The following is a 21,499-nucleotide window of genomic DNA, read 5'->3' on the forward strand; positions in this document are numbered from 1 at the left end:
TGCTCCCGGCTCAGGGACTCAGTCTGCTCTTTCCAGAGTGCGGGTCCGCGGTCCGCCCGCTCCCTGGTGCCAGTGGTCCGCCAGCCGCCCTGCGCGCGCGCTCCTGGAGCTCGCGTTCTATGTCTGCTGTCTTGCGGGTGCCGTCCGCGAGTCCGCCTGCTCCCCCGCGCAGGTGGCCGGCCAACCGCCAGCCGTCCCACGTGCGCTCCCGGAGCTCCCTTCTCAGTCTGCTGTCTCAAGCGTGCGGGTCCGCGGTCTGTCCGCTCCCCCGTGNAGGTGGCTACCGCTTCCCGGCGCCCTGACACGGCGGCTCCCTCCCCCTTCTGTTTAGCTTCCGATATCTGTGCGCGGTTTCACGGCTCCCCGCTTCGTACCTCGATACTCAGCGCTGGAGATGTTCATTTGTAGAGATCCAGATGTATCTTCCTGCGTCTCAGGCTGATTCCGTGGATGTTCCTGCTGGTCTGGTACCTATCCAGCTCAACTCAGGGGACCGGCTGGAAAAGGGGTCCCCTACTCCTCCGCCATCTTAACCTCCTCCTCTTCATTTCTTTTCTTTTATTTTTATTTTTATTTTTTTTTGAGAGAGCAAACTGGGGGAGGGACAGAGTGCGAGGAAGAGAGAGAATCCCAAGCCGTCTTCATGCTGAGCGCAGAGCCTGGTGCTGGGCTGTCTCACGACCCTAAGATCATGACCTGAGCCAAAATCAAGACTTGGACATTTAACTGCCTGAGCCACCCAGGCACCCCTACATTTCTTCACATTTTAGAAAATTACTTGTGGATTTGAATTTTTGGGTCCTGATAAGTTTGATTAATTTCTCATTTGCATTTTCTTCTTTGTATCCACCAGCTAGTTATGGAACTTGTATAACTCATTTTATTGGTCATATTACTTAACACAATTTCCTTTATTACTCTCTTAAGAGGCTCTAGTTCTGGGGCGCCTGGGTAGTGCAGTCGTTAAGCGTCTGCCTTCGGCTCAGGGCGTGATCCCGGTGTTCTGGGATCGAGTCCCACATCGGGCTTCTCGGCTGGGAGCCTGCTTCTTCCTCTCCCACTCCCCTGCTGTGTTCCCTCTCTCACTGGCTGTCTCTCTGTCACATAAATAAATAAAATCTTTAAAAAAAAAAAAAAGAGGCTCTAGCTCTATGAATAATTTATTTATGCTTTTTTTTTTTTTTTTTTAAGGATGGGAATGGCTGTAATACCTTCTGAATACTTGCATGTTTGCAAACATCCTGGTCAATATTGAATATTTGGGTCGCCATCCTTTACTCTCAGATCTTACAGGCATCATCCTGATGCATGGTTGGCTTTCTTCCTTCCTTTTGTCCACCCATCTGTCTGTCATCACGCAGTCATTCTTTTATTCCTCTAACACATGGTTTGTTAGTGTTTTCTGTGTCTTGGCTCTCTGGTGGCATTTAGTGGCATGGAAGAGAAGGCAGGTGCCCTCTGTGGATTTCTTTTAAATTTCCCTGATGTTGGTCCTTCTAGGACATACTTGAGCCTTTCCATAGCTGGGAGGTTGTGTCTTTGCTTATTGCTTTTTCTGTATTTGCTCTGATCTCTTCTTTTGCAGTTTCTGTCCTGTGGCTGACTTCTAAGTTTCTGCTCCTTTTGCTTATAGTCTTGCCCTCTTGATATTGGAAGGATTACATGAATTGATTTTTCTGAATCATTAACTTTTTTATGGTATTGGATCTGTTGCTAACTATATCTGCTGCTTGACTTTTCTTTCTTAAACAGATTTCAAATTATTTATTAAAGTAATTATGTGCATAATTAAAGATCAGGTAATACCTAAAGGCTTATAATGAAAAATAAACGCCTTTTCCTGTTTTTCCTTCTCCCAGTCCTGTTCCACACAAATGAGCACCTTTAACATATTTTTTAAAAAGATTTTATTTATTTATTTGAGAGAGGTAGTGCACGCGTACTAGCAGAGGCAGAGGGAGAGGGAGCAGATTCCCCTTCTGAGCAGGGAGCCCGACGAGGGGCTTGATCCCAGGACCCTGGGATCACGACCTGAGTTGAAGGCAGATGCGTAACCGCCTGAGCTACCCAGGTGCCCCACCTTTAACATACTTGAAACTGTTTCATTGAAACTATTATGTCTTGATATATTAAACTCTGGCATTACTTCATGCTACTTAGTACTGTTCACTTCCTACCCCTTCTGTCTTTCTAGTATTATGGTATAATTAATTAATTAATTATTTTTGATTCATTATTTTTAATTGAATTAATAAATAGTGTTTGCATTGTCATGATTCTGGAAATGTTAGTTACCACAGAATCAGACCGTATCTTAGGATTTTTTTGGTCTTATTCAGCCTTTTGCTTTTCTAGGATTATGTACTTGTCTTTCTCTTGAAATTTTACTGAAAGTACTGTATACTCCTGCTGCTCCAAACTGCTGTTTGCCACACATCCCTTCTAGAGGCCCCTTCTTTGAGAACCCAGTTCTGGAACCCTCACCGTGCTCCCTGTGGATGGGTTGCTCCCCGGGCTGCCAAGCCCTCATCTTGCGTGAGCCTGGCCATGATTTCTCTCCCAGAGAATGTCCACTGTTTCTCTGGGTCCCATGTCTTCCTCTTTTTTGGATTATTGTTATTTTGTACAATAATTCTTCATTGTTCCAAATCTGCTCCATTGGCATTTGTACAATATATAGACCAAGTGGGGCAGAGAAAACGTCCCACTCCCCCTTTTTTAAAGACTTGCAAATTGAAGAAACATTTTGAATCATTTAAAGAACAGTATTAGTTTGAAATGCTCGTGAACAGTTTTCTGTTACCAATTATGCCCTGGAATAGCAAAACTGAAATTGCTTTAGTGTCTCCTTAAACTTTGCTACAGTTCATGATTATGAACCAGACATGTGCCAACAGCGTGATAGATGTTGACTTCAGTCTAAAGTAGATGTTGACCAAAGAGTTGCCTGTTATTTCTGCCTTCAAATAGCTTATGGCCTAGAAAGCAATAAAGGCACATAGGCATGGAGGAGGAGAGAAGAATCCATTCACTTGGTGTGTGGAGTGGAGGAAGGCCAGCCTCTGGCCTCCCAAATGCTGTGGGTTGTTTCTTCTCTTTCAGTGGAGGGGAAATGGTTATTCCTTTCCTATAACTCTTGAAATTTTAAAATTAGTCCCCATCAAAGCAAAAGCCCAGGCCACTGATAGAATGAAGAGTTAAGAAGTGTTAGAAGGGCAGTGATACCTTGTTCTCCAATAGAGTTAGGGAGTGGAGAGCAACATCATAAAAATCCCGGCTACTAGAATATGTCGTGTTTCGTGAGGATGGGTGATCAGTGTTCAGAGCGTCAGCATATGTAATAAAATGTTGCGGGATTACACTCCAGACTTGCTCAGGCATCCCTTCACATTGCTGCATCCTTTAGGGCTGTGACTGGGGGTGTGATCCCAAGCATTGCCACTGCCCTCCATTGTCCATGTGTGTAAACCAGTGTAGGATGCTGGTTAACGGAGGGCCAGGTAACAAGTTACACAGAGTGAATTAATTGCATTAGTCACATTAATCACATGACTCATTTCAACAAGTTTAAAATGTTTCTGCTTTGGGTCCTCCCAGAGTAAAAGGATTTAGATACAGAGAGGTCTTCCAGGAAGCACAGGGAGACAGGGCAGAGAAGAGCCTACTAAGGCCACATTGATGATCCCTGGGGACCCTATGGGGGACTATATAGAACTTTTTCAGAGTTGGCACAATGATGGGTGAGGAAGCTGGGTTTTGAACCCTTCAACTCTCATCTCTTGGTGACTGAAGTTACTCCTAGAGGTGTTGACTCGGGGCTAGCCCCTGCCCCTGGCCAGGTGGTGTTCTCAGACAGAGAGGTACAGGTCGAAAGTTGTGGGCTTACAGGCGGTTGTCTGCTGACATTGCAGTGACCTCTAGGCTAGGGGACACAGTGGGTGCTGGTAGCATCTGCTCTAGTGGGCCAACTTGGAGATCTGAGGGCAGCTGCATTGATAGAGAAACACATGCCTGGGCTGATCTTGAACCCCTTGGTGCATCCCACAATGGCCTACAACAAGCCCCACTGTTTGTGTCTGTGTGGTGAGGGAGTACACTGATGGGACTTAGTGAAGTAAGAATAATAGGAAAGACAACTGAACACCCCCATCCTCACCGCCCCCCCTTCATTTTTGCATGCCTAAGAGGGTTTTTGTAAACAATGGGGAATTAGAAAATAAAATTAGCTTGCACGATTTCAGATGGAAACAGATGCCTGCCTGCTTGCTTTTTTTTTTTTAATTCCCACAAAAACCTCAAGCAGAGTTAATAATGTATGAAAATTAGGTACCGTGTGTGCACTTTGCTTCGTAATGTTTTTATTAAGCAGCCCGTTGATTTAAAAATAACACGACAGTTGACATAATGGCAGACGCTGCAGTGTATATGGAAACATCCTCTTCAAATGTTCTGTCAGGTTTTCCATTACACAAGGAATTTTTTAAAAAAAGCTTTCAGAATTATCACATAATATGAAATTATATCAAATTACAGTTTGATAAGACAAATTGCCCAAATACAAATTTCAGTTGCTTTTAAAAAAATGGCCTGGTCAATTAGAGATAATCTATAGAAGTAGGTTTCTACAGATTGTTTAAAATTCCATGGTAGATTCACACTTCTGTGATTTTTGCCCATATCATTTGCTGGTTGGAATTTGCCTTCTCTTCTTTCCCCTTCCCACCCTCTGCCACTCTGGCCTGTAGGTAGCAGGAAGAAACGGAGAAGCAAAAGGTCGTAGACCCAGGGGTGTCCAATAGCTCAGGAGATGCCGTGGTTCTGAAGGCAAAGCCAGTCTGTAGCAAGTTGCTGTGCGTTGGACCAGCAGGTGGAAGTATCCCCATCCAGAGTTTGAGCGTAGGTCTCTGCCATTCTTTGAAGAATCCACTTCTGAAAGTGTCTCGGTCCATTATGGAAGGATAGTGGGCTGTTCCAGTCACCATGCCGGCCCCCTTGGGCTCTACTGCATCTTCACGGTAGCAATGCCGGCTCGCCGCCTGGTGTATGTGGTCTAGGAGAGCACACTGAGGCACAGGGAAGTCCAGTAATTCAGCCTAACCCTCAGGAGGTTCATTGCTGATTGAATATTTCTGTATTCTGTAGTGCTTCACTCATACATTACCTTGAAATTATGAGCTATTCAACAAAGCATATATCTAGCGTCAGCTTGTTTTGTTTATCTGCAGAGTGAGCGAAGGACTACACGGGGCAGTTTAAACGACAGAGTCAGGGCATTTTTACTGGTGGTGGAGTTGCTGGACACTAAGGAAAGACAGTGACCATTGTGGAAAGTTCTAAAGCTATTGAAATGATTTGACAGGGCTGATCTGTTTGGGACATTTTGTCCTTTAACTCATATCCTTACTTCCAAGGGAGCCTGGCTGGGCATGTCCTTCCTTTGCAATCTCCTGTGATTGCCCAGTTGTGCCTCCTGACACCAGCAGGGCCACAGGTGTGGGCCAGCACCCTCAGAGTAATAATACCTTGTGGTATTTTAAAAAGTAATTGCAGAAGAGACATTTGATCTTTATGACTTGCACCATAAGACTTTCTTGGAATCTTTGCAAGGGGTTGGTTGGAACAGAACTTTTCCATCTCCACTACGGTCTATAAAAATCATAGTAACTGACTTCATGGGGCTTGAGTTTTTCTTTTGTTATTTTCTTCACTCTCTAATTAGATTTTGCTCATATGCAGGACAGAAACAGGCTGGCAGGAAATAACCAGCGTTAAAATAACTCAAAGATGGGGCTGAGGGGGTGGGCCCAACATTGCCCTAGCAAGAATAGAGACCAAGTTTGCTGTCCTGGACCTGTAGCTCACCCCAGGAGCTTTTGCTTCAAAAGGAGGCAGGTCAGCTGGAGTCTTGGCTGGGAGTCTGGGAGACCTGGTGCTCTTCCCAGCCTGGCTGGTGCCTAGATGTGGTCTTGGGTGTGCTCTCTCTCAACTGACTTCACCTCCGTAGTTCTCAAAAGCAATCTGGGAATCATAATATCTGCCCTTGACTTCTTGGAATGCTAAAGGTGGCAAACTGGTTATCATAGTCTAAGGGGTCATTTGTTTCCTGAGTGTGAAGAAAGACTTTAAAGAACTGAAGTTAAAATTTCAGGTTATGTCTGTGGTTCCTTTGAGGAAGGAGGTACTCTCTTCTGTCAACTGTAGGCTCCAAAAGGAGAAAGAGGGGGGCACCTGGGTAGCTTAGTTGGTTAAGTGTCTGCCTGTGGCTTGGGTCATGATTTTGGGTTCCTGGGATCGAGCCCTATGTCAGGCTTCCAGCTCAGTGGGGAGTCTGCTTCTCCCTCTCCTGCTCCTTCCCTTTGCTCGTGCTCTCTTTCTTTCTCAAATAAATAAGTAAATAATCTTAAAAAAAAAAAAGGAGGCAGACCTTTACATGGTTTTCATGGGACATATGGGAATTTATGAGGACATCGACAAGAAGCTGTAGTTTTTTGCTCTCATTCCCCCAGACCACATTGGAAGCAAGTTTAAGACACTATCTCACTCTAAGAGTGATCCTTCCATCAGGAATTCCTGGGCACCTGTTTTGTTCTAAAATGACTTGCAAAGAAGTTGGTTTTCTAGGGCCCCTTCAAACCTGCACTCAGCACCTAGCGGCCTGGCGGGCTCCAGTGCTCCCCAGAGAGGTAGGCGGAAGGGACCCCAACAGCAGACACGGGTCAGCTCTGCCACCTCTGCTTCCACCCTTCCACCCACGTGGGTGTTCTCAGTTATAGGGCAGCAAACCTCACCTGAGCTTCTCTTGGAGTGGGCGGAGTCAGGGGAGCCTGGAGTCCGACTGCACACACAGTGCTGAGCGCTCAGGCTTTCTCGTTGCGGTACTCCTGGTAGCTCATTAGTGTCCACCAAAGGCTGAAGTGACTCGTGTTGTGTTTTCTGTCATCATCACACTGGAGCATTCCACAGTGTGCAGTGATCAGCTTTTGAGGATCCATCTAAAGTGCTGTATTGTGGGTGAAAGCACAGGGCAGGTAAGAACGATTCCCTGTTTGTTTGGTGCTCTCCACGTGCTAGCGGCCATGCCTGTGCCACATGCTGTCCCCACTCGGGCCCTGGGCCGGCAGACCAGGTGGGAGATGGTGTAGCATTTACAGAAGAGCAGACGGATGTGTGAAGGATTGAATGGCCGGCCCAGGAGCTGCTGTCTGCATACAAGACTGCTGTACCCACCCTGGAAGCCAGGACTCACCCGTAGTGCTGACACTCAGCATCACGTGGCTGGGTGGATCCCATGTAGTTTCCTTCCCCTGAGATCTGGTACAGAGTTGTGCAGCCACATAGCTGACGTGACAACAGTTCGAGTCTTCCTTCCCTCTGAGGCTGTCACTCTTAGAACAGGTCCCGCTCGTTCATCTCTGCACTCACTCATGCCGTGTTTAGTGTGTGCCACCCCGTGCAGGTCACGTGGTTGTCTGAGTTAATGGGGAGCTTGGGGAAAATGTGTTCCCAGGGCTCCCGCACACCACCAGCACCCCAGTCTTCTGTGCTGCTTTGCCACATCTGGTCTGTCCCCCAAGTCTCTGGCTGTAGTTACCACCTGTAGTGCATCACCTGCCATTCCCTGGTGGTGACACTTCAGTTCCTGCTAGTGGTGCACCCTCACCTCTCTCACCCCTTGCTCTTTACTGTATTTTCCTGGGTTGTCCCTGCCTTCACCTTGGCCTCTTGCTCTGCAGCCGCTCCTTGCCTTCTGTCGTCTGCCCGTCGTTTTCTGCTTAGGTGGCCTGAACTGCCTATGTTCTCTGCCTCCATGTGTCTGGCCACGAAGAATGAATATACAGGATGATGCTGGTCTCTGTAATTCCCATGCCTTCTCAGCCCTCCTAGAGGACATTGACTCCCACCCCACTCTCAACCCTGGCTTTTATTGGTTCTCCCTGACCTACCTCTGCCAGTTCCTCCCCGAACTTGGGGCTTGCCCCCTCTTGAGACCTGCCACACTCTGGCCACTCTGTGTTCCTTGCTGTGATGCCCTGGTACTGACTGCTTGCTTTGGTCCTCCCTGCTCCATGACTGGGCCTTGAGAGTCCCCGTCCTGCTTGCATTCTCTTGATGCTGGCAGTTGGAATGTTTCCTGCTCTGTGTCTGCCTTGTGTCAGTGGATGGGCCTGGGGCCAGACTCATCTCTCTCACCCCGGTCTGCCTTTCTGACTGCTGTTGACAGGCCACACAGGGTCTTTTTCTGAGGACAAGTGCCAGGGACATTAGAGAGCTAACTCTAGGCCCTTGTTGCTTTGGGGAGATTTAGAATAGTGGCAGCTCTCAGAATGAGGAGAGGATGTCTAGAGTTACATAGAGATGAGCTGTGGCAGGGCTGAGCTGAAGGAATCCACTGTCCTGTCAGAGAGGTCCTCCACCTCCTTCCTGTTTAAGCCATACTCAGGTAGGTTTATAGCTCTTGCAGCTGAGAGCAAAATATCTCATAAAATACCCACTGAACTAAATGAGAATATAGATGTTCAGTAGGTTATGTAACTTGCATATGGTTTCACAGCATGCAAGTGGCTGAGATGGGACCAAACTCTAGGCTAGTAGACACCAAACTTCACATTGTTTTCAGGGAGCCACATGCTCTCTTTTCTTAATTGATGAACTTCATTTAAGATGTATATTGACTGGGTGTTATACGCAACTAATGAATCATCGAACTTTACATCAAAAACCAGGGATGTACTGTATGGTGACTAACATAATATAATAAAAAAAATTAAAAAAAAAAGATGTATATTGAGCGCCAGCTGTAAGTCATGCCCTGTTCTAGGTGCCAGGGACACAGAGGCAAGCCAAGCAGACCCCTTGACTTCCTGCGGCTGACTGTCTACCAGTTATATAGTTGATGATCTCCATTTACTACAAGCCAGGCCCTGTTCTAAGCACTTGGCATGTATGAAGGGTAATATTATAGTCCCCCCCCCCTTTTTTTTAAGAGAGTGAGAGGAGTATGAATAGTGTGGGGGGGAGGGGCAGAGGGAGAGGGAGAGAGAGAATCTTAATCAGGCTCCATGCTCAGTGCAGATCCCGACATGGGGCTCGATCTCATGACCCTGAAATCGTGACCTGAGCCAAGAGTAAGAGTCAGACGCTTAACAACTGAGCCACTCGGGCGCCCCTGTAATCCCCATTTTAAAGCAGAGGAAGCTGGGGGTACTGGCAACCCCTACCACTCTGCCTGTAGTATACAGCAGGCCAGGCTGTGATCCTTCTTTGCCCTTGTCTTCATTGCTAGAAGATATGCGGGGACCTTGAGGCCATCTCTGTTTGCCAGATTAAAGAGAAACTGGTTCTGACATGGGTCCAGCTCCTTGGTTTAGCATCAAGCTGCCTGTACATTTCTGTCTTGATGGTTGAGGAAGTCAGAAGGCTCAAACACAACAATAACTCAACATTAATTAGCTGGAAATAAGGCTGGCTGATAAACCTTTCTCTGTAGCCCCTGCACCTCCTCAGGTCCTGTTGGCTGTGATTTCCATCACATGCCCGTGTGATAGCAGGGCCAGACATGGCCACTTCTGAAGTAGCAAGTGGCTCGGGTCAGCAGGGAGAGAGGAAGAAGCCGTGAAGATGACTGTACCTGTGGTGCTGGCAGCTGACAGTGGTTCTTCTGTCGGACACTGATGATAATACAGTTGTCACTGGCTTGTTCAGAGTGAACGGGATCACACGGGGGAGGGGGGGGAAGTGCAAAGTGGAGGTTCCTAACAGAGGGCCCATATCTGTCCCATTGACATGATGTCTGTCCAGATGTTTAAGAAGAAATGAGTGTCCTTAGGTGGGGCGTGTCCTTAGGTGGGGCTTGTCTTCTCCGGTGTGGCTGCAGTCTCTACCATGCCCTGTTGTCTGGTACTTTGTTACTTCTCTCATTTTGCTACCCACCTGGTCCTTCAAGGCATTCAGGTTTGCAAGCCCTGCAGTAGTACGCATGTGCGACTAGTTTATTCTAACATTATGCAGTTTGAGCACGGACCTCTTCATGACGAAGAAAATTCTTTATTTGCTCTGGATTTAATTGTGAGTTGGGGAGTTTGGGGTCTAGATATTCCCATCTCCCCCATCTTAGCCCCCTCAGAACTTTCCAAGATCCACCATGAGAGGTACAGGCTGTCCATAGACTAGTTATCCGGCCCTGGCAGCGTCTGTGCGCCCAGAGCTGCCTTTAGAAGGTTGGATGTCTCCCTATGACGCCAGAGCCTATATGGATTGGACAGTGTTTGCTTTGTATTATGGACACCCTTGTCAGTTAATTAACAAACAGAGAAAAAACCAAAAGTACTCCATTTCAGTGTTTGTAGATCATGTATTCACAGGACCTGTAGTGGTTTACATTCTCCTTGACATGCATCTCCCTGTTAATTTGAAAGCTGTTGACATCCTACATGATTCCATATGCATTACCAATTTCTTTTCTTCTTCTTCTTTCTTTCTCATTTGTTTCCTAAAAAAAAAAAATCCAATTGCTTTCTTGCCTTAAGATGTAAATTCCAAGTTTTGGCTGCCTTGGATTCCAAGTTTTCTGAGAAAAGGCTTAAATTTATTAGGTTAGTTCACAATGTTCTCACAGAGAACTTCGAGGCATGGAACCATATGTGGTTGGGGTTGTATTAAGATAAATAATGTAAGAGAATCAGCATTACATCGTTCACAGAAACTTGGGCTACGCCTGTTGCTTCAATAATTATCACACATGATTTACAAGTGTGGTCCATGGTGGGAGGGGACAGGGTTGGGGTGAAAGGTCAAATCGATGTTTCCACAGTTTCACACTCTGCTGATGGCATCTCCGAGTCAGTGCAGAATCAGATGGGCACTGTGGGCACCGGAGGAACCTCCGAGAAGCCTGCTTTAATTGGGAATTATTCCCTGTCACCCTCCCAGGGTCTGGCTTCTCACCAGCATTTAAGAGTAGAAAGTAAAGAACAGGTTGTTGACAAACAGGCCTTTGCATGAGATTGAATCTTAGCAGTAAGGAGAGGCTTGGTTAGGCTAAGTCACTGATACTCACATTTTCTACATTTACCTCTTAAGAGAGGACACAAAACAGAGAGGGTTCTTTTTATTTTTTTATTTATTTTTTTTATTTTTATTTATTCGACAGAGATAGAGACAGCCAGCGAGAGAGGGAACACAAGCAGGGGAGTGGGAGAGGAAGAAGCAGGCTCATAGCAGAGGAGCCTGATGCGGGGCTCGATCCCACAACGCCGGGATCACGCCCTGAGCTGAAGGCAGACGCTTAACCGCTGTGCCACCCAGGCGCCCCGAGAGGGTTCTTTTTAAAATAAAAATCATGCTTTCTTAGTGCTTAACTTGGAACATGTTCATGATTTTATGTGTGTGTATGTATAATTTGTCTATAGATACACACATATTTATTATACATATATGTATAAACACATACACAGACACTGATGTAAATGTAAGCTGCTGGCAGCGGAAGGCAACTTAGCACAGTTCACTGCAGAACATTGATTTCCAGATGTTTGGATTCATGAACTAGGAAAATAAAAAAATAAAAAAGTAATTGAGGGGGGTGTCCAGCATGGAGTGCCAACTCTGTGTTTTCTAAGATCATTAACAAATTTCTTTAGTGATGGCTGTTAGCTAAACTTATCATGGTGATCAGTTTGCAATATGTACAAATATCAAATCATTATGTGTAGACCTGAAACTCCTATAATATATGATTATTATATATAGCTCAATAAAGTTTTTTTAAATTACTAAAATGCACATGAAATTTACCATTCTAGCCATTTTTAAGTGTGCAGTTCAGTAATGTTAAGTATATTCACATTGTGCAATCCAAGATCGTTTTTGGGGGGGGAAAAGAGCAAGACAGAAGGACCCACATATACTATCCTCCTCATTTCATAAAAAAAAGGAGCATTTTAACACCAAAAGGGGAATGAGGATGGAAGGCTTTTGTCTTAGATGCAAGAAATTCCTATTATCTGTGGCAGAATAGTACAGAGAAAAATGCACCAAGTACACAGTTCAGTAGCTGATACTTTCACAAGACTTTGTTGATGAAGGAAGCTATGTGTTGGTTTACATCCTGGTGCAAGCATTTTATTGTTAGTGGTCCAAGTGCCAGTAGCAAGCAGTTCACATACTGGCACTGGTCAGCAGCCCTGTTCTATATACATGGTTGTGTTTTTATAAAAGTAAAAGTTGGCAGTTATGGTAGAAGCCTGTATATATTGATTCCACTATGATCCCATTTTCTTCTCTGTCATCTCAAACTTAACTACTGTACTGAAGTTGGTTTGTGTTCTTCTAGTCATACCACATCGGCATAAGCCCATGAGCAACATATAGTGGTGTTTTGTGTAAGTGGAATCCTGCCGCGTATAGCATTTTGAAACTTAATTTGGTTCACATAACATCCATTTTGATATATGTAGATCTGCTTTACGGTATTGCTTTATTTGACTATACACCACAATACATTTATTTATCCTTCTGTCAGTGGATATTTAGGTTGTTTCTGGGTTTTTGCTGATAACAAACAATAGTGCAGTTTGTACTCATTCCTGTGAGCCCTTCCTATGCACATAAATGGGAATTTATCCAGGGGAGTTTTTTGAGAGGAGAGTTGATGGGTCAAAGATGAAGTGATGTCTTCATTCACAAAGTCTAATTAGCATGTTAACCAACCTCATTGTTTACTGCAACTTTTCAGGTAAATGGGGAGTGGGAAAGATAATATTTTAAGTCAACCATTAATAAATGTGGTTTTCTGGACCAAATTGAGAGCTGCTGATTGTTGTTCTGTCTAAAGATTCAGTTCAAAGTCTGTCTATAATCAAGAGATGACATGGCAGGTTGGTTATAGTGTTTTCTTTGTGTGCTTGGATGTGGGACAGTGATTGGCAGGGAGAAGCCAGCTCTTCATTAAGTTTCCGTCTTTCCATGTGAACCATAAAATGTTTGCAGTCCTGGTCTGGGAGGCAGATGAAACTGGGTGTTGCTGTCTCTCATTACAGATGGCTTTTTTGGTCTAAGAAAATCCTCTGGGCCCAAACTCGGCCAATGTGCTCTGACAAGTTTCTCAGCAGGCCTTTCTGGAGTGTCCTTGCTGTTGCTCAGAGTGTCAGATGATCTGTTTCTTTCGACTGTCTAGTCTGTGGTTTCCTTGAACAAGTTGGGGAGATTATCCAGGGGAGAATGGACCCAGGTTCCTCTGGAGTCGGATGCCAGAGGCACGTCCCCCAGCTGGCCCAGAGGAGGTCTGATAGGGCTCCTGGGGCCAGCGTCCCTGTGTAGCCACCATGCGGCCTACCAGGAGCATTTAGGGTTTTGGCTGTGGGTAAGTTCAGTCTCAAAGAACAAACAGAACTGAGACGATCTAAAATTGCTTAATGTCCTTTATTCAGGGCCTTCTCTCTTCAGCAAATAGAGGAGAGTGTTGATCACTATTTAGAAAACAGCAAGTGGGAAGACAACTTGGTTAGGAAAAGTTATAGAGACATCAGTGGGAAAAAAAAAAAAAACCAGAATAAAAACTTTTTCACTTACGGGGCTCTTTTCAGCCTGTCAATGAAGCCTGTTTGTTGACCATTTTCAAAGAGCACATGGCAAGATGAGTTATGGGTAGGGAAAAGTCCAGTGAGATCACAGGTGTGACTAATCTGTGTTAACAATTCAGGTGCCTGACAAACATTTTGCAGACCATTTGGCACATGTGAAACACTGTGGCACACTGGGTTATCAGACAGAAGCATGTTCAGTGGTTGCTGTGTGTGAAGTAATCAGTGTTTTGGATATATGGACACGTTTACGTTTGTAAAACAAGTCTTTTTACTTTCTATAATCAGCTGTCAAAGCTTGAAAAACAGCAGCAGAGGAAAGAAAAGACCAGAGCCAAGGGGCCTTCTGAATCAAGCAAAGAAAGAAATGCCCCCCGAAAAGAAGACCGCAGTGCCAGCAGTGGGGCGGAGGGCGACGTGTCTTCTGAGCGAGAGCCGTAGACTTAGGGATGGAACTCAGGTAGGAGCCTCCCCTCCCTGCTCTGTCTTCTCACATTTTGGGCAAATGGTAACAAATGGAGAGCAGAATGGCTTTTGAGGCAGAATTCATTTTATGGGCATTCATCCATAGCTTCCTGGAATCTGTCTCCTTCCTGGATGGAGAGAAAAGTGTAGGTGTGGGCGGGGAGCCCATGGGCATGGGGTGTTCTCCTTCCTCACTTGCCTGTGTTGGCCGACAGCTGCTGCTACTGTGTATCCAGAGTGTTCACAGATGTGTGATCCAGACTGGGAGCCTCACCCGAGCCCTTCCTCACCACTGCTCCCTCCTCTCCACTCCTGCTTTCAGCAGCTCCAGCAGGGACCGCGGTCACCTGCAGCCTGCGCTTCTCATAGCTGCCCGCCTCATGTTCTTCCATACTTCAATTTGTCCTGCCTGGCACTGACTGTGCTCCCAGTTTCCCTTTCCTAAAATCGGGCTTCATTCTCATCACTTCCACACCCAGGAATGCATCTTCAGTCCACCTCCCTGCCTGAAGGTTGGAGGCATCTAAAACTTGATCCAGCCATCTGATGGCCTTTGCTCAAGTTCCTCCCCCCAGTGAGCACATTTTTGAGAGCCTCTTACTTGTTAGAGTTCACAAGTTTAGGGAGAGGCATAGAAATAGACAACAGTGTCGTTTGTTGTGGAGGTGGTGGGAATGTAAGGGGGTGGAGAGGGAAGTTGGGGAGACTCCGCAGAGGGGAGGACCCCAGAACCAGACCTCAGAGGACATATGGAAATGGGCAGATGAGGGGTGAGGATGGGAGCTGCCTAAGTCAGGAGAAGAGCAGATGCAAACACTGTTGGGTGTGGGACAAGGACAGAGTTCTGGAACTGAGGTGGAAAAGAATGGATGAAGCACTGGGTACATTTCGGAGTGGGATTGTCTGGGGAGCCTCTGTAAAATTAGAGAAGTAGGAAGGTTCTGGGTCATAAGGGTCTGGTGTGCAACTGGGAAATTTGGATTTCATTCTGGGATGGTGGGAAACCTCTGAAATGGTTCGAATGTACAAGTGACATAATCAGGTCCAGAGTTTAAGGAGATCATGCTAGCAGCCAAGAGGAGTGAGGCTGGAACCAATAGGTAAGTTAGGAGGGAGTAGCAGAAATCAAGAGAGGAGCAAGGTCTTGTCATACGTTTCGGAGCCTTCAGCTTTTATATAGTCTGTGGTTCAGACCAAGTCAGCATACAGGTTCATTGTGGAGGTGTTGAACGATGATGGGAGAGGAGAACATTCATAAGGCGGTTTCTGCCTTCTTTTTCCCTTCCAAAAGGGAAGTCCCTCTGTGAAATGACCTTTAGGATTCACACTACCAGACACTGAGCTATATTACAGAGTCCGCAGTGATAATTGGGCATAGGGGAACTGGTTTACAAACACGGACAGACCAAAGGGACAGAACAGAGTGCTCAGAAAGGTTGCATTGTTGACTCTCTGATAGTTTTAAAGGGAGGGAGGCACTGGATAATAAATCCTGTAATGTCCCCTTGGCTTTTCCCCTAATGACTGTTTCCTTCTCTGTTCTTTGGGCGATGACAGAGCCGTGGTCACTGGTCTTGGCTGATTTTTCTCACACTCATGTGAAAGTGAAGCAGGAATCAGAGGGAGGTTTTTTCACACTCAGCCTCACTTGTCACAGTCACAAGCCTCCCCCCATCCCCTTTTCTTGGTCTGAACCTTAAGATATGGGTTTTTATTCATGAACTGAAACAGTCGGCGTCAGTTAGGGAGAGACTTCTGAAAAGTGCTATGTGGTGTCTAAATAATGTTAAATATTCATGAACTCACAGTAACATTTACATGTGTAATTTGTGGTATTTACATCACATAAAACTTCCATTCCCACCCCTTTAAAACTTTGTGATGATTTGCTCATATCAGTGGTCAGTTTTGTCATCACAAATATTGCTACTGCTTCTGACTTACAGTCTGAACAGAGACCCTTAATCTGCAGGGTAAAGCAGGGAGTGGCTCTTGAAGTTCTAGCTCATTATGCCGGTCTAGCAATAACTAGCAATACTCAGAAACTCACTGAGTTCTTATTTCCATCCTGCCAATTTCTGTGTGGCAATAAGTTGTGTCATTTTTGCTTCCTTGGTTTTTCTTCATCAACTAAAAGAGTAGAATTCATCCCCCTTTACCAGTGATGTTGTGAAAGGCAGGTAGGTAGAGCCATAATGCCAGGTGACCGTCCTAGCAGGCTGGGGTGAGAGGGGAAGATCAAAGGGTGCTCCTGCCATGTTTCTGTGGTGCTTCTTCTTAAGCCTCTCCTACCCCCTAGGAATCGTGTTGGAGAGAACGCCCTGGTACCAGCTCCTGCCCCCTGGACGAAGGATGAAGGACTGGCCAATCTGATGGCCAGGGAATGACATTCATTATAGTGGGTGGTTCCTGGGTTCAGAAGCAAAATCCAGACTCGACATTTTCTATTTCTCCTCCTTGGACCAAGGGCAGCTGCCCAGCCTGCACGGTGTTTTGCTCTCTTGGCCCTACTCTGACACGGCACCATGTGTTTTCCCTTTAGTTTTAAGATTATATAAATAATAGCTTCTTCCCCAGTGAGTGTTGGGATTTTATAATAAATTTTTAAAAATTGAATTTTCAGACTCCCATGATGAACTCAATGAATAGATAAGGAATAAATATATAATCACTCATCTCCCAGTAACCAAACCCAGCTTAACAACATAAACACAAAAACACACAAATTCAAACGTGCCTTGGACCTTGTATTTTCAAAATGGCTTTAAAAAATTCTTATGCCACCTAGTTGATTTCCTTCTTGATCACATTATCTATCTGCTCATGTATTTTATAAACTTAATGTTCTGATTTTTGATGTAACTGTTTCTGTTCAATACTCTGAATCTTTGTTTTATTTATTGATGGGTATGGATTCTACTTTTTATATCAGTGCAAAACATAACTTTCTATTTGTGTTAGATTTTGGCCTCAGAGTAATTCCCGTAGATTAGTTAGTTTAGTTAGTTAGAATAATTCCAGTAGTAAGGTATCCTGGGCATTAGTATCCTGTGGCCAGTGGGCAATTTGGGAGTGATTTTGTCATTTCTGTGGGCAAGAAAAACACCCGAAAGCCCCATGCATAGAGGAAGAGACAGTAACTCTGTATCACAGAACGTTCTGGAGAACATGTTCACAGTAGAAAACAGCACACAGTAAAACGGGGAAGAGGTGAAGGTGGGTGTTTCTTTCCAACATCTCCCAAGGTTTAAGAGGCAAAATTTCTCATAGATGTGTAGATATTTATTTTTTGCTTTTCTAAAATCGGTGGAAAAGTGAAAAACCTATAATCATATTTATCTCAAGGTATTGCAGATTGGATAGTATAGAACTTTGGGTAAATCATGCTATAGTTGACTGTTGAACAACATGGGTTTGAACTCTATGGATCCCCTTATCATGGATTTTTTCAGTAAATATATTGGAAGATTTTTTGAAGATTTGCAACAACTTGAGAAAGTCCACAGACAAACTCTGTAACCTAGAAATACAAAAAAAAAAAAGAAAAAGTTAAGCATGTCATGAATGCGTAAAATGTATGTAGGTACCAATCTATTTTATCAGTTACTACCATAAAGTATATATACATAAATCTATTATAAAAAGTTAAAATTTATCCAAACTTATACACAGAAGTACTTAACAGACCATATGTGGTACCATTTACAGTGGAGAGAAATGTAAATAAGTGTGAAGATGCAGTACTAAAGGTAACTGCATAAAATTAACTGTAGCACAGGCTGTACACGACCGTAGTAATTTCCTAGCTGCCTCCTGTTGCTATTGCAGGGAGCGCAGGTGTTCTGAGTATCCGCTTAAAATGTGTGACGCTAATCATCTCCGGGTGAGCAGTTTGTCTCTGCAGTAAATTGCGGATCGTAGTAAAAAGTGATCTCTTGCAGTTCTTACATATTTTTCATCATGTTTAATGCTATATCCTAAACCTTGAGTAACACCGTGGGACCCATCCGGAGTGCCCGTAGTGATGCTGGAAGTGCTCACAAGAAGCAGAGAAAAGTCATGATGCCACAAAAAAGTAGAATTGCTTGATGTGTACCATAGATTGAGGTCTGAAGCTTGCAATGCCCACCATCTCAGGATAAATGAATCCAGCGTAAGGAACACTGTTAAGAAAGAAAAAAAAAGGAAAGGAAATTCATGAAGCCTTTGCTGCAACTATGCCAGTAGGCACAGAAACCTTGCACTTTTTGCAAAATACTCTTTAATCTCATTAGAAATGTAGCTTTCATGTGGGTGCAAGATTGCTAGAAGAAAAGCATACCTGTGGACTCAAAGATTACTCAAGAAAAGAAAAGGTGAAATCATTATGCAACAACTTAAGCAAAAGGAAGGTGAAGGATCTAAAACTGGAGAATTGAATGCCAGTAAAGGATGGTTTGATAATTTTAGAAAGAAGTTTGGCTTTACAAATACCAAGGTAACAGGAGAAGCAGCTTTTGCTGACCAAGAGGCAGCAGACGAATTCCCAGACACCGTTGAGATCATTGAGGAGAAAGGATATCTGACTGAACAGATTTTTAATGCAGATAAAATGCCCTATTCTGGAAGAAAATGTCCCAGAGGACATTTATTAGTAAGGAAGAGAAGCAAGTATCAGGATTTAAGGCAGGAAGGGAGAGGCTAGCTGCTGTTTTGAGCAAATGCAGTTGGGTTTATGATCAGGACTGCCCTTACCTACAAAGCTGCTAACCCCCGAGCCTTGAAGGGAAAAGATAAACACCAGCTGCTGTCTTTTTGGTTGCATAACAAGAAGGCCTGGACAGTGAGAACCCTTTTGCTGGATTGGTTCCATTGATGCGTTGTTCCTGAAGTCCGAGAGTACCTTGCCAGGAAGGGACTGCCTTTTAAAGTTCTTTTGATATTGGACAATGCCCCTGGCTACAGAACCTGGTGAGTTCAACACTGAAGGTGTCAAAGTGGTCTGTGGTCTCCAAACACCTGGTCTCTAATCCAGGCTGTAGATCAGGGGATCATGAGGACCCTGAAGGCTCATCACATACGGGACTGTACGGAAAGCATTGTCTGTGCTCTAGAAGAGAACCCTGATAGAACATCAAGAAGCTCTGGAAGGATTACTCCATTGAAGATGCCACTGTTAGTATAGAAAATGCTATGAAAGCCATCAGGCCTGAGACAATAAATCCCTGCTGGAGAAAACTGTGTCCAGATGTTGTGCATGACTTCACAGTGTGTACAACAGAGCCAGTCACGGAAATCATGAAAGAGATTGTGGATATGGTTTGAAAAAAAAAAAAAAAGGTGAGTTGAGGAGGTGAAGGGTTTCATGATATGGATCTTGGAGAAATTTAAGAGCTGATAGACACCACAGAGGAATTAACAGAAGACGACTTCATGAGAGACTCTGGACTCTGGGAAACAAACTGAGGGCTTCAGAGGGGAGGGGGATGGGGGATCGGGATAGGCTGGTGATGGGTAGTAAGGAAGGCACGTATCGCATGGTGCACTGGGTGTTATACGCAACTAATGAATCATGGAACTTTACATCAAAAACTTGGGATGTACTGTATGGTGACTAACATTAACATTATAAAAAAATTTTTATAAAAAAAAAAAAAGACGACTTGAGGGAGACGAGTGCTTCCAAATGAATGTCAGGTGATGGAGGAAGACCTAGAAGCAGCGGTGGCAGAAAACAAACTGTTAGTCTGGCAGAAGCGTTCCAGGTATTCCTGACTGTTTTCAGCTGCTTTTCTGACATGGACGCTGAAACTAAAGCAGAAGTAAAGGAAGGACTGGTGCCATATAGAAACATTTTTAGAGAAAAGAAAAAGCAAAAATGTCATAAATGATGAGATTTGGTGTTTCCATAAAGTGACACGGAGTGTGCCTGCCTCTCCTGCCTCCCCTTCCCCCTCCTGCATGTCCTCTGCTCCGCTGCCCTGGGACAGCAAGACCAGCCTCTCCCCTTCCTGCCCCACCTGCTCATCCTGATGACAGCGAGGATGGAGACCTTTATGATGATCCACTCCTACTTCCTGGATAGTAAATAATCACTGTGCTGTACAGTTAGTAAACTGATGGGTTGTGTATGTGTGTGTCCTCGTGTGAAAACCTAGCAGCCCTACAGAAAGGACTGACATTTTGTGTCATTGTCATCATCGTCCACGTATTCATCATGGCAAGACACATGTGGAAGTGGAGAACCTATCCTTAGACAGGTGGAAGGTGAGTGATATTATTTTTTTATAATAATTTTTTATTATGTTAGTCTCCATACAGTACATCCCAAGTTTTTGATGTAGTGTCCCATGATTCATTATTCACNTTAGTTGCGTATCACCCAGTGCTCCATGCAATACGTGCCCTCCTTAATACCCATCACCGGCCTATCCCAATCCCCCACCCCACCTCCCCTCTGAAGCCCTCAGTTTGTTTCCCAGAGTCCACAGTCTCTCATGTGTCATTCCCCCGTCTGTTTACCCCCCCTTCCTTCTTCCCTTTCTTCTCCTACCGATCTTCCTACTTCTTATGTTCCATAAATGAGTGAAACCATATGATAATTGTCTTTCTCCGCTTGACTTATTTCACTTAGCATTATCTCCTTCAGTCCTGTCCATGTTGCTGCACATGTTGTGAAATCATTCTTTCTGATGGCTGAGTAATATTCCATTGTATATATGGACCACATCTTCTTAATCCAGTCATCTGTCGAAAGGCATCTTGGCTCCTTCCACAATTTAGCTATTTTGGACAATGGTGCTATGAACATTGGGGTGCANTTCTTTCTGATGGCTGAGTAATATTCCATTGTATATATGGACCACATCTTCTTAATCCAGTCATCTGTCGAAATGCATCTTGGCTCCTTCCACANGACAATGCAGCTATGAACATTGGGGTGCATATGGCCCTTCTCTTTACTACGTCTGTATCTTTGGGGTAAACACCCAGTAGTGCAATGGCTGGGTCATAGGGTAGTTCAATTTTTAACTTTTTAAGGGACCTCCACACTGTTTTCCAAAGTGGCTGTACCAACTTGCATTGCCACCAACAGTGTAAGAGGGATCCCCTTTCTCCACGTCCTCCAACATTTGTTGCTTCCTGCCTTGTCAANTTTTCCAAAGTGGCTGTACCAACTTGCATTGCCACCAACAGTGTAAGAGGGATCCCCTTTCTCCACATCCTCCAACATTTGTTGCTTCCTGCCTTGTCAGTATCTTTGCCATTCTAACTGGCGTAAGGTGGTATCTCAGTGTGGTTTTGATTTGAATTTCCCTGATGGCTAATGATTTTGAACATTTTTTCATGTGTCTGTTAGCCATTTGTATGTCTTCATTGGAAAAGTGTCTGTTCATATCTTCTGCCCATTTTTTTTAGTTGGTTATTTGTTTCTCGNTGTCTGTTAGCCATTTGTATGTCTTCATTGGAAAAGT

At 44.7% G+C, this 21,499-nt stretch overlaps 1 protein-coding gene across 3 annotated transcripts in view; it reads left to right on the top strand.

Annotated features, from left to right (window-relative positions):
- Positions 1-21,499, top strand: part of DTD1 (D-aminoacyl-tRNA deacylase 1) — a 180,865-nt gene that overhangs the window by 146,611 nt on the left and 12,755 nt on the right. The window contains exons 5-6 of one of the 3 annotated variants that reach the window (XM_034639921.1): positions 13,869-14,040; positions 16,345-19,520. The exons of 1 other annotated variant lie outside the window; for it this stretch is intronic. In XM_034639921.1, the coding sequence (XP_034495812.1) occupies positions 13,869-14,021 (153 nt within the window). In that variant the 3' untranslated portion in view covers positions 14,022-14,040; positions 16,345-19,520. Of the gene's footprint in view, positions 1-13,868; positions 14,041-16,344; positions 19,521-21,499 lie in introns of those variants that run through there. One more of the 3 variants, XM_034639920.1, reaches the window with a different exon arrangement.

Source organism: Ailuropoda melanoleuca, chromosome 13 (genome assembly GCF_002007445.2).
Source record: "Ailuropoda melanoleuca isolate Jingjing chromosome 13, ASM200744v2, whole genome shotgun sequence".
Classification (NCBI taxonomy): Eukaryota; Metazoa; Chordata; class Mammalia; order Carnivora; family Ursidae; genus Ailuropoda; species Ailuropoda melanoleuca.